Source organism: Crocodylus siamensis, chromosome 9 (assembly GCF_052110815.1).
Source record: "Crocodylus siamensis isolate JL-2025a chromosome 9, ASM5211081v1, whole genome shotgun sequence".
Classification (NCBI taxonomy): domain Eukaryota; kingdom Metazoa; phylum Chordata; order Crocodylia; family Crocodylidae; genus Crocodylus; species Crocodylus siamensis.
This window is the reverse complement of record NC_143403.1, coordinates 38,763,844-38,776,320: the sequence shown is the minus strand read 5'-3', so window position 1 is coordinate 38,776,320 and position 12,477 is coordinate 38,763,844. Positions and strand designations below refer to the sequence as shown.

At 46.3% G+C, this 12,477-nt stretch overlaps 1 protein-coding gene across 1 annotated transcript in view; it reads right to left on the bottom strand.

The window, feature by feature from the left end:
• LOC149857377 (axonemal central pair apparatus protein HYDIN-like) overlaps positions 1-12,477 on the bottom strand; it is a 218,157-nt gene that overhangs the window by 165,073 nt on the left and 40,607 nt on the right. Inside the window, exon 5 of the mRNA XM_090063943.1 lies at positions 8,580-8,779. Coding sequence (XP_089920069.1) covers positions 8,580-8,779 — 200 coding nt within the window. The remainder of the gene's footprint in view (positions 1-8,579; positions 8,780-12,477) is intronic.

Sequence of the window (12,477 nt, the reverse complement as noted above, 5' to 3'; positions counted from 1 at the left end):
TTCTATCCCCTATGCCCTACCTACTAGACTCTTCTTTCTACTTCCCCTTTTTTCTGGGAGCTTGAGGACATTACCTCGGACTGGACTCCCTAGGGCTGGGGAATGGAAGGCCTATATCCCTAGACTTAAGTCAGCTCACAAGGGAAATAAACTAAATAATGGCGCAGACTATGGATAGACAATTGCAGCAGGGAATATATTTCAATGGCTAAATGAAAATGAAAAATCCATCAGCGTGAGGGGAAACTGTCAGACTAAACTTTGACCTTTAGTTCATTAATTGTGCTGGTTCCAGATCTGTTCTTTTAAGTAATCATCAGGACTCTAAACAGAGAAAACATGCAGCAAAGGTTTCCTTCTTAACGTACTTTTCTTACATCTGGTTTACTTAAATCCTCCCTTACTACTGGTTCTTACGTATTTGGCTCTCTGGTTTGTTCATAAAATTCCATTTGTGATCTGTTATCTCCATCTTGCCTGCCAAAGTTTCAAAGCCTGTACTGAGTCAATAGTAAGCATAAATTTGGATCTTCAGCTTGAGTAAATGACCCTGGCCCTAGTAGCTTTAATCAAACTTCACTGATTTATGCCAGCTGAGAATCTAGCCCACTGTTTCTACACTAGAAGGAGATCCATATGGAATTTATGTTTTGTTGTGATGCCAAACCCCAAAAATCACTGTCATAAACTTAGAATTGTGACTGTCAAAAGTGAATGGAATTGGCAACTTTAAATTAATTTATTGAGGCCTTTACTCTAAATCATCAGTATCTGTCCAATTATAAGATGTATGTATGTATAAGAGCTCCAATATCTTTCATCAACTGCCTCTACTTTGCCTTTTCCCCTTCCAAACACGTCTTTCTCCTTTTCCTCCTTCTAGCCTGCTCAATATAACATTTCAGTTTGACAAAAACAGTTTTCAGCCAGTCTAGATCTCATAAAGAAGACTCTTGGGAAAGGTTCAGTCTTACAAAAACCTACTAGTAACCAAACGTCTTCCAGACTTCCATTAAAAACCTAAAACGTAATTTAATCCAAGCAGACACATTCATTTTAATATTGATAATGCTAGAGACAAGAGACTATCCCTGTTAATTATATCTCTTTGTTTGAAACAACAGAACACCCAGGACTCCATAACTCTGAAAGAGAATCCTGTGCCCGGTGGGAATCTCTAACATTTTCAGCTTCTGCCTTTCCAATCTCTGTATCTGGCCTCAGCTTCTAAGTGTTCTTCTGCATCTTAGGCCTCAACGAAATTAAGCAATAACCCTGAAAGATCCTTGCACAACATGACATCTCTAATGGTCTCTACAGCTCTCTCAAGCACTCTGCGCTCCATACTATGTTAGGGACACAAGCACTGCAGAGAGACCTCTGAGATTAAATTTAAAGAAGTTCTGAGCTGATCATTCTTACCAAGAAAATAATCCTTATTCATGCTTTGAAATTACCATTGTTGGAGAAGATCAGGCTTTCACTTTCTCCATTTCCTTGTCTACCAGAATCAGGCTGATACCAGGGGTAGCATCTTTTCAATTGGCTTGGCCAACAGACAATTTCAACTCTTATGTAATGTCAATGACTTCACGGGACTCACAGTCAAAAGGAATCTGACCCTCAGTGTCTTTCTACTGTTTGGGATGAGAACTAGTCACCTTGAATGTCTCCCTTTCAGAATTATGTCAGTGATTGACAGATCTCACCCAGATCTTCATGCTGCCTCGTGTTTGAGGAAAAAGAGGAACTGACAATCAGGGCAACAACACTTCCCCAGCTAAACTCTGCATGCAGTGCAGGCCATACACTACAAAGGTGAGAGGAGTCAGTTCTCCAAGGACAGTTCTACATCCTTAGCCATCTATATCCTTAGCTGTTTCATGGACCTGGAGACAGGGACTAGAGCAGTGGGAAAGAGAAGGAGGGAGCATTAAATGGTATATGAAGGGGCAAGAGAGAGTTTCTGGGATTGCAGTTGCAATAAGTCAAGAGTACAGTGTAGCACTGACAATCGTGTCTGCACGATAGTTTGCTTAACTTCTACAAGTTCCACTGTGAAGTTCTACCAACGAACTGTTCTTTTATACTGAACTCCTTTCCCCTTAAATGTGGTACAGCACAATGTTTATAATGTCGAAGGCAGAGGTTAGGTTAAAAATGGCAGCTCTGCATTGAGATTTCCTCCCAGCCAACTTTTTCAACTCAAAATTCCTGGTATTTAACATTTATCTTGCTGAATGTCACAGAGAAGAAACTCATTAGCTTGCCTTGAACAATGAGAAAAAGAGCAACAGATGAAGCCATGACAGCTTTCTATCTTTGTATTACTGTTATTTATTATTACAATATGAATGTCATGGAGCAGGGCCTAGGAGCAGCCGTGATCTCTCTAGCGCCCCCTACTGTGCCAAGTAGGTGATCCAGCACCCTCGTTCTCGCCCACCATGTCTTGCTGTTATATATTTTTATAAGGGAGGCTGCCCTTTTCCTCTTGGACACGGTGCTACGTTTGTCCTGTCCCCTATTCTGTAAGGAGTGACTTGGTGCACCCCCAGCCTTATGGGCTACTTGTGCCTCCAACCTCCCCTTTAGCATGCCCCAAGCCTCACAGATTTTCCGGATGTTATCCTGCCAATATACTTTCCTTAGAGGCCTTCTCAAAAGGCCTCCACCTGAATGTTCACTCACACCGGGCCTTTTCCTCTCAGTACGCGCCCTCTCCGGGGGCTTCTCTCAGTACACGCCCTCTCCAGGGGCTTCTCTCACACAGACAGTGCACCACTGGGGCCAGTCTCTCAGCGCTCATGCGCTCCTTGCCCTCACCGGGCTTCTCAATGGACTTGCTCCCTTTCCGGGGCTTCTCAATGGGCTTGTCCCGTTGTGGAGCTTCTCCCTTACAGGCAATGCCCTACTGGGGCCTGCCTCCTGTAGGTCACACGGTCACCTGCATTCAGGCCTGTGCCTCATGCTTCCCACGGTCACCCACACTCAGGCCTGCGCCTAGCACTTCCCACGGTCTCACGCACACTGGGGTCTTGTCTCCTGCGCTTCTCACAGTCGGGGCTCAGGTGGCCATAGCCGTGCCTGGCCCCCTGACCCACCGCCTGGGTCTTCCACCCTGCTCGGGCTTCTCTAGCTATCGCCCACACAGGGCTGGGGTCAACACAAACCCCAAATGCAGCGCCACCCCGGCGCCAGCCAGCTGTGCCTTCCCTGGCACCGCTCGCTGTGCCCTTACAGGGCACCAGGAACCCCCGTGCTACTGGGGAGCTCCCCTGAGGCCTCCTCCTTCCCCTACAGCCTCACCCGGTCCTCCGGTGTACCCTCATAACTGAAACAGAAACTCAAAGCCATGCCAACCAACTGTAACCCAAAATCAGCCTACTGGCTATAACATTCCGTGCCACCCTGGCTCTCCTTCAAGCCTCCCTGTCAGAGGCCTCTTCATCCCATATCAACACGCAGACGCTCAAACACTCAGGCAGTCCTGCCTTGCTCTGCTCTGCAGCAGAGCTCCTGCTTCTCAGCCTGTCAGAGGGGAACAACTACCTAGGCTTCCGCTCCAGGCCCTGCCCCCTCCTGGTCATCTGACCAGCCTGGTTGCCCCAGCAACCACCACCTGCGTTGCCCTGAATATTGGCAACTGCCCTTATCTCTCCATAGGAACAGGGCACCCCTGTGACAATGAAGATAAAAGATGGACTGGCAGGCACAGACAAGAAAAGGTACAATGAGACCATGCTGGACAATGTGATGGGCAGTGTTTTTAGTTTAATAGCAGCCTAATTGTTTCCAAGGTTTTTGCAGGTATCATGGCAAAGCAGTGTTTGGGGGAGGGGAGAGGCAATGTTAAATCTTCATAGATGTTTAAAGGAAGATCTTCCCAAGCATGGCAGGTATTATGGAACAAAGCAGGAAATGGCCATATGAAAATAAGACTAGTGAGCAACAGAGGCTGGCATTATGGACAACCTCAAATGAACTGACCTCTTGTAGCAGGCTGCATGTCTCAGGGGCTGCAATCCAGCTTCAGGCAGGGAAAAGACGGTTGCAGGCCCGCCTGAGAGAACTGGGCCAGCTGATGGGGATAATGAGTTGGCCCAGAGGAAGTTAACAGCTCCCAGGGAAGGGAGCTGAGCAAAGGAGAAGGCTATAAGGCTAGGGGTGGCAGAGGTGGCAGGAGCAGCAGCATTATTATTGAGCCAAGGTACTTTCTCAGGGTCAGGTCTGGGAAAAGAATGAAGGGTATGAGTTAACCATTTTTTGTTTATGTACTGTGTGTTTGGTGATTTGATGGTCTATATTGTCTACTGTGGGGGCAATTTCACTGTGTTATATGAACAGACAGCCTCCTACACCTCTGTATACAAAATGAGAGGGGAAAGGTGGGGAAGGGATAGTTTGTGAAGGACCTTGAAAGTAACTAGTGGTTGATACCACAAAGAGAGGAGGCTAGTGGAAGGATGCAGTCAAAGCAGCAGGTTAGCAAGTTATATTTGTAGTAGCTTTCTTGATAGGTACAAGCAGGGCAATATTGCATTTGTCAGTCTGAGTAAGTGATATTGTGTTAATCAAGACATGAGATGAAAAGCATTTTGGCTGTGTGGATAAACAGGAAAGACAATAACTTGGAGATGTTAAGCAGAAGGATTAAGCACATTTAAAGACATAGCTTGGATGATATTTCTAGATCTTTACAAATAACTTGAATTCTATTCTACCTCACTAATTCCCCAATTAATAATACATAAGTGTACTTACGAATACAACAACTTAAAATCTGAGGACATGCAAGACATGATCTTTATGGCTTTGAGTCAAAAATACATTCTTATTTTGCAAAGTATTTGTAGTTTCATAGTTGGGAGGGTCGGAAGGGATCTGAGCAGATCATCAAATCCGACCTCCTGCCATGGCAGGAAAATGTACTGCAGTCAAACGACCCCAGCCAGGTATTCATCCAGCTTCCTCTTAAAGACCCCCAGGGTAGGAGCCAGCACCACTTCCCTTGGAAGTTGGTTCCAGATCCTAGCTGCCCTGACAGTGAAGTAGTGCCTCCTGATGTCTAATCTGAAATTACCCTCTGCCAGCTTGTGACCGTTATTTCTAGTCACTCCTGGTAGTGCTTGGGGGGAACAGGGACTCCCCCAGTGCCTGTTGGTCCCCCCTTACTAGTTCATAAACAGCCACTAGATCCCCCCTCGGCCTTCTCTTGTGGAGGTTGAACAGGTTCAGGTCCCTTAGCCTGTCCTTGTAGGGCCTGCCCTGCTGACCTCTGATCATGCAAGTGTTTAAGCTTAAATCTAAATTTAAGCAGGTATTTCAAGACTTTGTTGAATACAAATGAATTGATGTTCTCAAATGTATTCCTAAAGTCAGATCTGTACTAGAATGCCTTGTGATCCCTTCCCCTTGTTGTGCATCTCATCTTATATTTACATTTTAAGACTTTCAGGACGGGAACATGACTCTCATTTATCTATGAAGCTCCTGACACTATTCTGAGTGTTCTATGATCATAATTAATCACTATCACCATCAAGCTAATACTGGTCACATAGAAGAATTAGTGACACATTAAACCAAATCCCCATCACCTGCATTGCTAATAATACTGAAGTCTCTGCTGTACCCTGTACTTCAGGGAAATTAATTCCCCTAATGTTAACAGAAAAATGGCCTGTCTCTTGTGAAGATCTGTGCACACATTTATTCACAGAAAATTGTCAGATAAGGATCTATTAATTGATGGAGTGGCATATTGGCCTGACTGTCCAGCCCAGTTATCAGTTTGGTTTGAAGGCCAGTTTTGTTCTGCCTTGATTCTTATTCATTCTGTGCTCATGACCACAGTATCTGAACACTTTCCACTGCTGTAGTGAACGCCATAGTCAATATCTGCTCCATATTGTGACCTTTAGAAAACATCTAACTCTATTCCACACCCATTTACCCCTCCTTAAATATATATGCATGTATATATGGGTACACATTAATAGAACTAAATTTCCCCAAGTTCTCACTGCAGAGTTCTTTTTGACATTTCATATAATCCTTTTTGTCACTTAAAAAATGTGCCCTGCTGCAGAAGCAGGGATGGAAGAACATCTAAATATTTAAAAGAAGTCTGAAAGGAAGTGGAGCCCCTCTTCTTATTAATTAGAATAAAATTTTACTTGTACTCAAAGATGTAAATGATCTGTTTGAAGTTCCAATCTGGTTTGGGAAAAGTCATAATGACATGCAAGAGATGATAGACTCCCTTCAACACCATGACTACAAGGGAAATATATCAGGTTTTCATCTTTTCACCTGATCAATATGCTTATTCGTAGCATTCTTCTGGGTTTTTCTTGTGGTTTGAGGTTATAAATTATTTTCTAATATATACAAATTATGTACTTCAACATCAGGATAGAAATAACTGCTTGCTGAAATAATAATGATCATTAAATACATATTTATTGAGGTTTAACATGTATGTGACAAACACACAGTGAACCTGTTAGAGGAGTTATTAAGCACATTTAAAGATATTAGGTATTGAGGGCTCCTATAGATATGCAGGGAGCTGGCTCCAATGTGTTGGAAATTCAGCACATCAGAGCACTTGATTAATGTGCTCCAGCAGCCTCCTGCATTGTGTGTATCAGCATCCACATATTGAAAAATGGTGGCGGAGTGCTTTGAACTAAAGCTTGTTCAGTGAGCTTTAGTTCAAAGTGCCCTGCCACCATTTTTCAGTGTGGCAGATGCTGATACACATAACATTTGGATGCTTTTAATTAGTGCAGCTCACTAATTAAAGCGCCCCATCACACCTCCTGGAGCACATGTAAAAATGCCCATAGTTAGCATTTATTTAACCTATAAAACTGAAGTCTGGAGGACCACAGGGAGAAAAGGTCTCTGACTTGAGCCCATTCCACAAAAAATTCATAATGGGAAGAGGACTTGGGGCCCTTTCTTCTGTATCCTCCCCAGGCACCCCTGGTTTTTCATGGCCAATTCACAGAATGCCCTGGTTTGTTCACTCTTCTGTTCTATACTGTGGTGTCTAGCTGTTTTACTTTAGAGCTATCTAACTTCAAAACTATTACTCCAAGACTTGACTTGGGATCAGTAAAGACAAGACATGAAATCCAACTCTAGAGTCATTCCTTTGAGAGAAATCTGACAAGCTCTCCCAAGTTACCCAGTTTCACTGGCATTTCCAGCCAGTCAGTCTGATGTTGAGGAAGGCCAGATAGTCAAACAAGACAGACAGAACCTGAGAAATCTGTGCCAGAAAGGAAGCCCTTCATTTGGCACTGGGGAGGATATAGATTATTTAAATGGGGCATAAAAGTAGTACAAAAAAAGGCAAAGGTTTCTTTTAAGCTCTCGTTTCCTGTGTTTGTGAGTTGAGGAAATGGAGACAGAGACGTTAGACACTCGACCAAGTTCATATAAAGAATTCCAGCTAAATTCTAGACTCCTACTCTCATGTGTAAACTTCCAGATGACATTTTTGTCAACTGCTTATGAGCTGTTTTAATTTGTTTCACCCATATACATAATCCAAGGCACTACTGTGCACTTATTTGGAACTCCAGTTCAGGAAAGCACTAAAATGTGCTTCGCATGCTAAAGTCTATTCCTATTCAGCAAAGCACTGATGCACATATCTCAGTCCCAATTTAAGCATATGCTTAAGTGTTTCTCTGAATCAGTGTAATGTGAGGTGATGGGAGTTAGCACTAGTTACCTGACACAACAACCACTTGGAACAAGAGGACATGGTAGAACTGCACTGCTACATGACATTTATGGCTTCCTGGGGTTCAGCATGTGTTTGGCAACCGCAAAACCCTGCCATCTGGGGTGTGTGCATACCCCGCAACATGTAGTATGCATGCCAGCCCACTAGCAGATAGCTCTAGCGCTCTTCTGAAGACTGAAGGGGCTGTGCCTTTGCATTTAAGTTTCTGGGAAACGGGTCTCCACTATCACCAGCTACACTGAGATTTTGCTAACTTGTTCCTTTTCATTAATTCTATTATGGAAAGTATTTTGTTAACTAGTTAAGTGGGTGTTCCCCCAGCTCACTGCATCATTTCTTAATGGTGCATATAAACTTTACGAACCATGTGTCAAAGAAAGTTCCCATCATGGATTTTCTCTCTCTCATGAGCAGGAGACATCCTTTCTGCCTATCAGAGTACAGTAAGTTTTGTTCCTTTCAAGCCAACAGGATTTTTGGCTGGTGTTTCTGTGAGATACACACAATCCCATGCTATAAAACTCTATGACGTACAATGGACAATGGATAAAAAGTTCCCTTGAAAGTAAAAACATAGTAAATTACTTTAAAAACCGAAGGCAGACACGGTTCTTTGGGTGAATCTGATATCTTTTATTAGACCAACTTAAATTGTTGGGGGGAAAAAATTTTAAGCAAGCTTTTGGGTTTAAACCTGCACCCCTTTAAAAACTGAATGCACCCCAAGATTGCTCTGCTTCTTTTGTTGTCTAGCATGAACTGCACCTTTAGCAAGTGAGAAGGTATAATACAGCAAGTGCACACAAACTCTTACCTTTGGGTGGTGATCTGGTAGCGAGCCTCTCTATTGCCAATGTTGCGAACCAGCAGAGTTTTCTGAGTGCTGTACTTGACAGGGCAAGTAGAGAAGTTCAACTGGTCAGGAAAGTCCAGTATTCCTCGGGCACCTATAGCTCGAATTGGTATGATAAACTTTTCTCTTTCAGTGATGCAGGTTAGTTGGTGGAAGTAATCCTATGGGAAAATCAACTCGGCATCAGTTAAACTCATATATCATTCCCATAACAGAAGAGTCTCAAGGGATACGACTGTTTTCACAGACAAAAAACTCCGTTACAAAAAGTGAACATTAGGTTACAGGCCCTGACTTTCAAATGTTGCCTCATTTTTTTTAAAAAGATTTTTTTATAGGATAGTCTTCTTGAACTGTAGACAAGAAGGGCTTCCAATATTATAAATGGGGTACCTGATTACAATTGGATCTAGTGTTCTCTGTCAAGCCAGCTTCATTACTGTAACCTCCCTATGCAAGATGACAGGCCCTCAGAACACAATGCACTGACCCCAGAAGTTTTGTCATGTCTAGCACTTCAGCCTAGAGCTAGTGGTTGGGCCTGCTGAGATTCAGAATCCAGAGTTTTCAGCTTTGTTAGGTTTTTTTTGTTGAAGGCCTGTAGAAGAACTGGGTTTTAAGGAGAAGCAGATAATAAGAGTCCAGGTTAGGAGGGATTAACAACTAATAGGGAGCTGACAGACTTGCAGTTCCCTGCTGTAACTCGCGGGCGCTTCGCAAGATTCCCCCCAGACCAGCAGACTTTCACTGTTGTATCTGGGGGGTGGGAGATTGAGCTCCAGCTTGGAGCAGCGTGTTCCTGCAACTGGTCCCCTAGCCCTACTACCCCACTCATCAGCACCTCCCCTCCCCCCACCCCTCCAGCCCTGGTGCTATCTTCAGAATGGGAGAAGGGACGGGGGGGAATTCAGTCTGGGATTTGCCCAGCCTGTGCTGGAGGGTAGGGTGGGTGGATTGGAACCCTCCCACTTCATGGGGAACTCCAATCCATCTGCTCCCTAGTCCAACACAGGGGGCGCATCCACACAGGTGCACATGTGCATCTTGCAACATCTCAAAGCCCTTTGAGACACTGCAAGAGGCATGTGGGGCAGGAGTGAGGGGAATGGGGCAGGGTGTAAGTTGTGGGTTGAGAATGAGAGGCAGGGGCATAGCAGTGCTGCTCAACACTGCAAATCCTGGTGAGGGAAGGGGGTAGGGACAGGTCTGATTTTTCTATGACAGAGAAGCCCAAAGTCAATGCCAAACTGTATAGATAATTAGAATTTGTTTTATTATGATGATGGAGGCACTGGTAGGCTTCCAAGTTGCTTTACAATTGTAAATATAATAATAAAATGTTGCCCAACTGATCTCCTGCTCTCTCCCTCTCTAATATATATCTAGTGGCACCAGGTCACATCCAGGCAGCAGCCCCCACTGCCAGACTGCTGCAGTGGGTAGAGGGTGCAGGGAACATTCAGGCTGCTTCAGCAGTCCAGCTGGCACAAGAGCTAGTATCCCCAGATACCAGTTGGCTGGTGCCCAGAAGCTCATGTCCATTTGCATCTTCCAGAGATCATGGGCCTTAAGGCCCAGCTAGTTAACTAATAGCTGGGCCAAAGTTTGAAAGAGACAACTGATTTTTATTTTTACTTTTTTGGTGAGACAACAAGGAAGAAAAGGGTAGGGATGACATGAGGGTCAAAGGTTCAAAATCTTAAAAGAAGTTCTCTGGAGGGGGACACCAAGCAGAGCCCCTTGGGCCACACCCACCGGTCCTCAAAGGCATCCAAGGAGCTGGCAGATGGCACCCATTGGTGCTCTGCTCAGAAAAGTAGACAGACAAGAGAGAGAAATGCAGCCCCGCAGTCTCTGGGCACCTTCCTGGCCAGAGCCTCTTTTCTGGTCAAGTACAGGGCCCACTTGGCCAGGGCCAGAAGAAGGTTGACCCAGTTGATGCAGGTAGAGGAGGCCACCGAGTACAATGCCTGGCAGGCCTCCATCTGCACCAGGTCGCCCGAGTCCTGGACCACAAGAAGTACCTTGTCAGGATATGCTGACAGGACTGGCCACACCGCCAGCTCCCAGAGCTTCAACCCTGCCACCCGCCTCCATAGGAGAAAAAGGAAGGTCTCCAAGGTCAAGGCCTGATAGTGGGTGGCCTTGACACACCCATGTCCTGAATGGGATGGGCTCCATCATGGTCCAGTTGAACTTAATCCAACACTCTGCAGAGGCATACAGCACCTGGAGAACCCACACAAAGCAGGGTCCAAAGCCAAAGACCCACAGCGTGCCCATGAGCTACCCACAATCCACTCTGTCAAACACCTTCTCCTGGTCTGGGGATAGGAGGGTGAAAGACAGGCCCTCCCAGCATGCTAGCTCCAGGAGGTTCCAAACCAGGTACAGGTCCAAGATGAAATGTCTGGTCAGGATGGATCATGTCCATCAGCATGGACCACAGGCACAGCAAGATGGCTTTCGCTGCTACCTTGTAGTCCGTGTGGTGGAGGGACATGAAACACCAGTTCCTCAGGTTGTGGGGATCCCCCTTCTTCAGCAGAAGGGTCAGCAGGGCCCTCTGGCATGACAAGGGGAGTTCCTCGCTTCCCCTGGATTCGGCTCAGACTGTGGCAAAGTCTGGGCAGAGAATGTCCCAGAAGGCCCGGTAGAACTCTGCAGTCAGCCCATCAATGCCCAGTGCCTTGTTGCCAGGTTCCAGGTGGAGGATGGCCAAAAACTCAGCCAGAGTGAGAGAAGCTTCCAGCTGGTCCCAGTCACCCACGCTGACCTGAGGGAGTCCCTCCCACAGGGTCTGACAGGCTTTGGCATCAGTCAGATCCAGGGAGAAGAGCTCTTTACAGAAGACCTGTGTGAGCTGGCACATCTCACCTGGATCCGTGAGGGGGGTGCCATCAACTGTCAGAAGGCAGGTGATGTACTGCTTGGCCCCCTGCCTCCTCTCCAGGGCATAGAAGAAGCAGGAGCTTCAGGAGATGGACATGCAAGCAGACAAATGCATTGCAGGCACAGTGGTTGTCCAGAGCACGAAGATCTTCCCACTTCTCTCAACACTCTCTGTAGAAGGATGGGTTGGTTGGGTCGGTGGCCAGGCACTGCTCCAGCTCTAACACTTCCTGCTCAAGCTGCTCCCAGTCTGCCTCCCTCTGCTGGATGTGTCCCCAAGTATAGCTGCAGCAAAAAAGCCAGATGCACATCTTCCCTGCATTCCACCATCTCTGAGCCAAGGGGAAAGTTGCCCATTGTTCCCACCAGGCCAGCCAGAACTCCTGGAAAGCCACCCTGAAGCCCACATCCTTCAGCAGACTGGCTTTGAAATGCCAGTAGGCCAACCCTGGACACCCAGGCCCTAGCATGGCCTGGGCCCAGACAAAGTGGCGATCACTGAAAGGGGTCGGGCGGATGCCAGAGAAGTGGGCCTCAGCAAAATGCAGCAAAGAGATATAAACCTCATTCAACTGTGAGTGGCATGCCTGCTCCACCCCCCACCCTCACATAGGTGAAGGCAGGGGGGGTCAGCAGGGTGACTGGCATGCCAGATGCCCACCAGAGAGTAGTCTATCAGGATCTCCCTGAGGACTCCCACAGCGGACTGATTGTGGTTGCTGCCCGACTGGTCTCACACATCTAAGGTGATGTTAAAGTCCCCGCCAAGGACCAGGGGACCAGGCACTTGCAAGGGTTGAGGGTGCTAATGTAAGTGGCCACCTGGCAGAAAAATCCACCAGCTCAGGCTCGTACGTTCAGAAGGTTCAGGAACAGCCCCTGCTCTTGGACCTGGAGGTGCAGCAGGTGGCCCGGCACTACCTCAACGTCCCAGAGAACCTCTGGCTGCAGGCCTGGGGAGAACAGG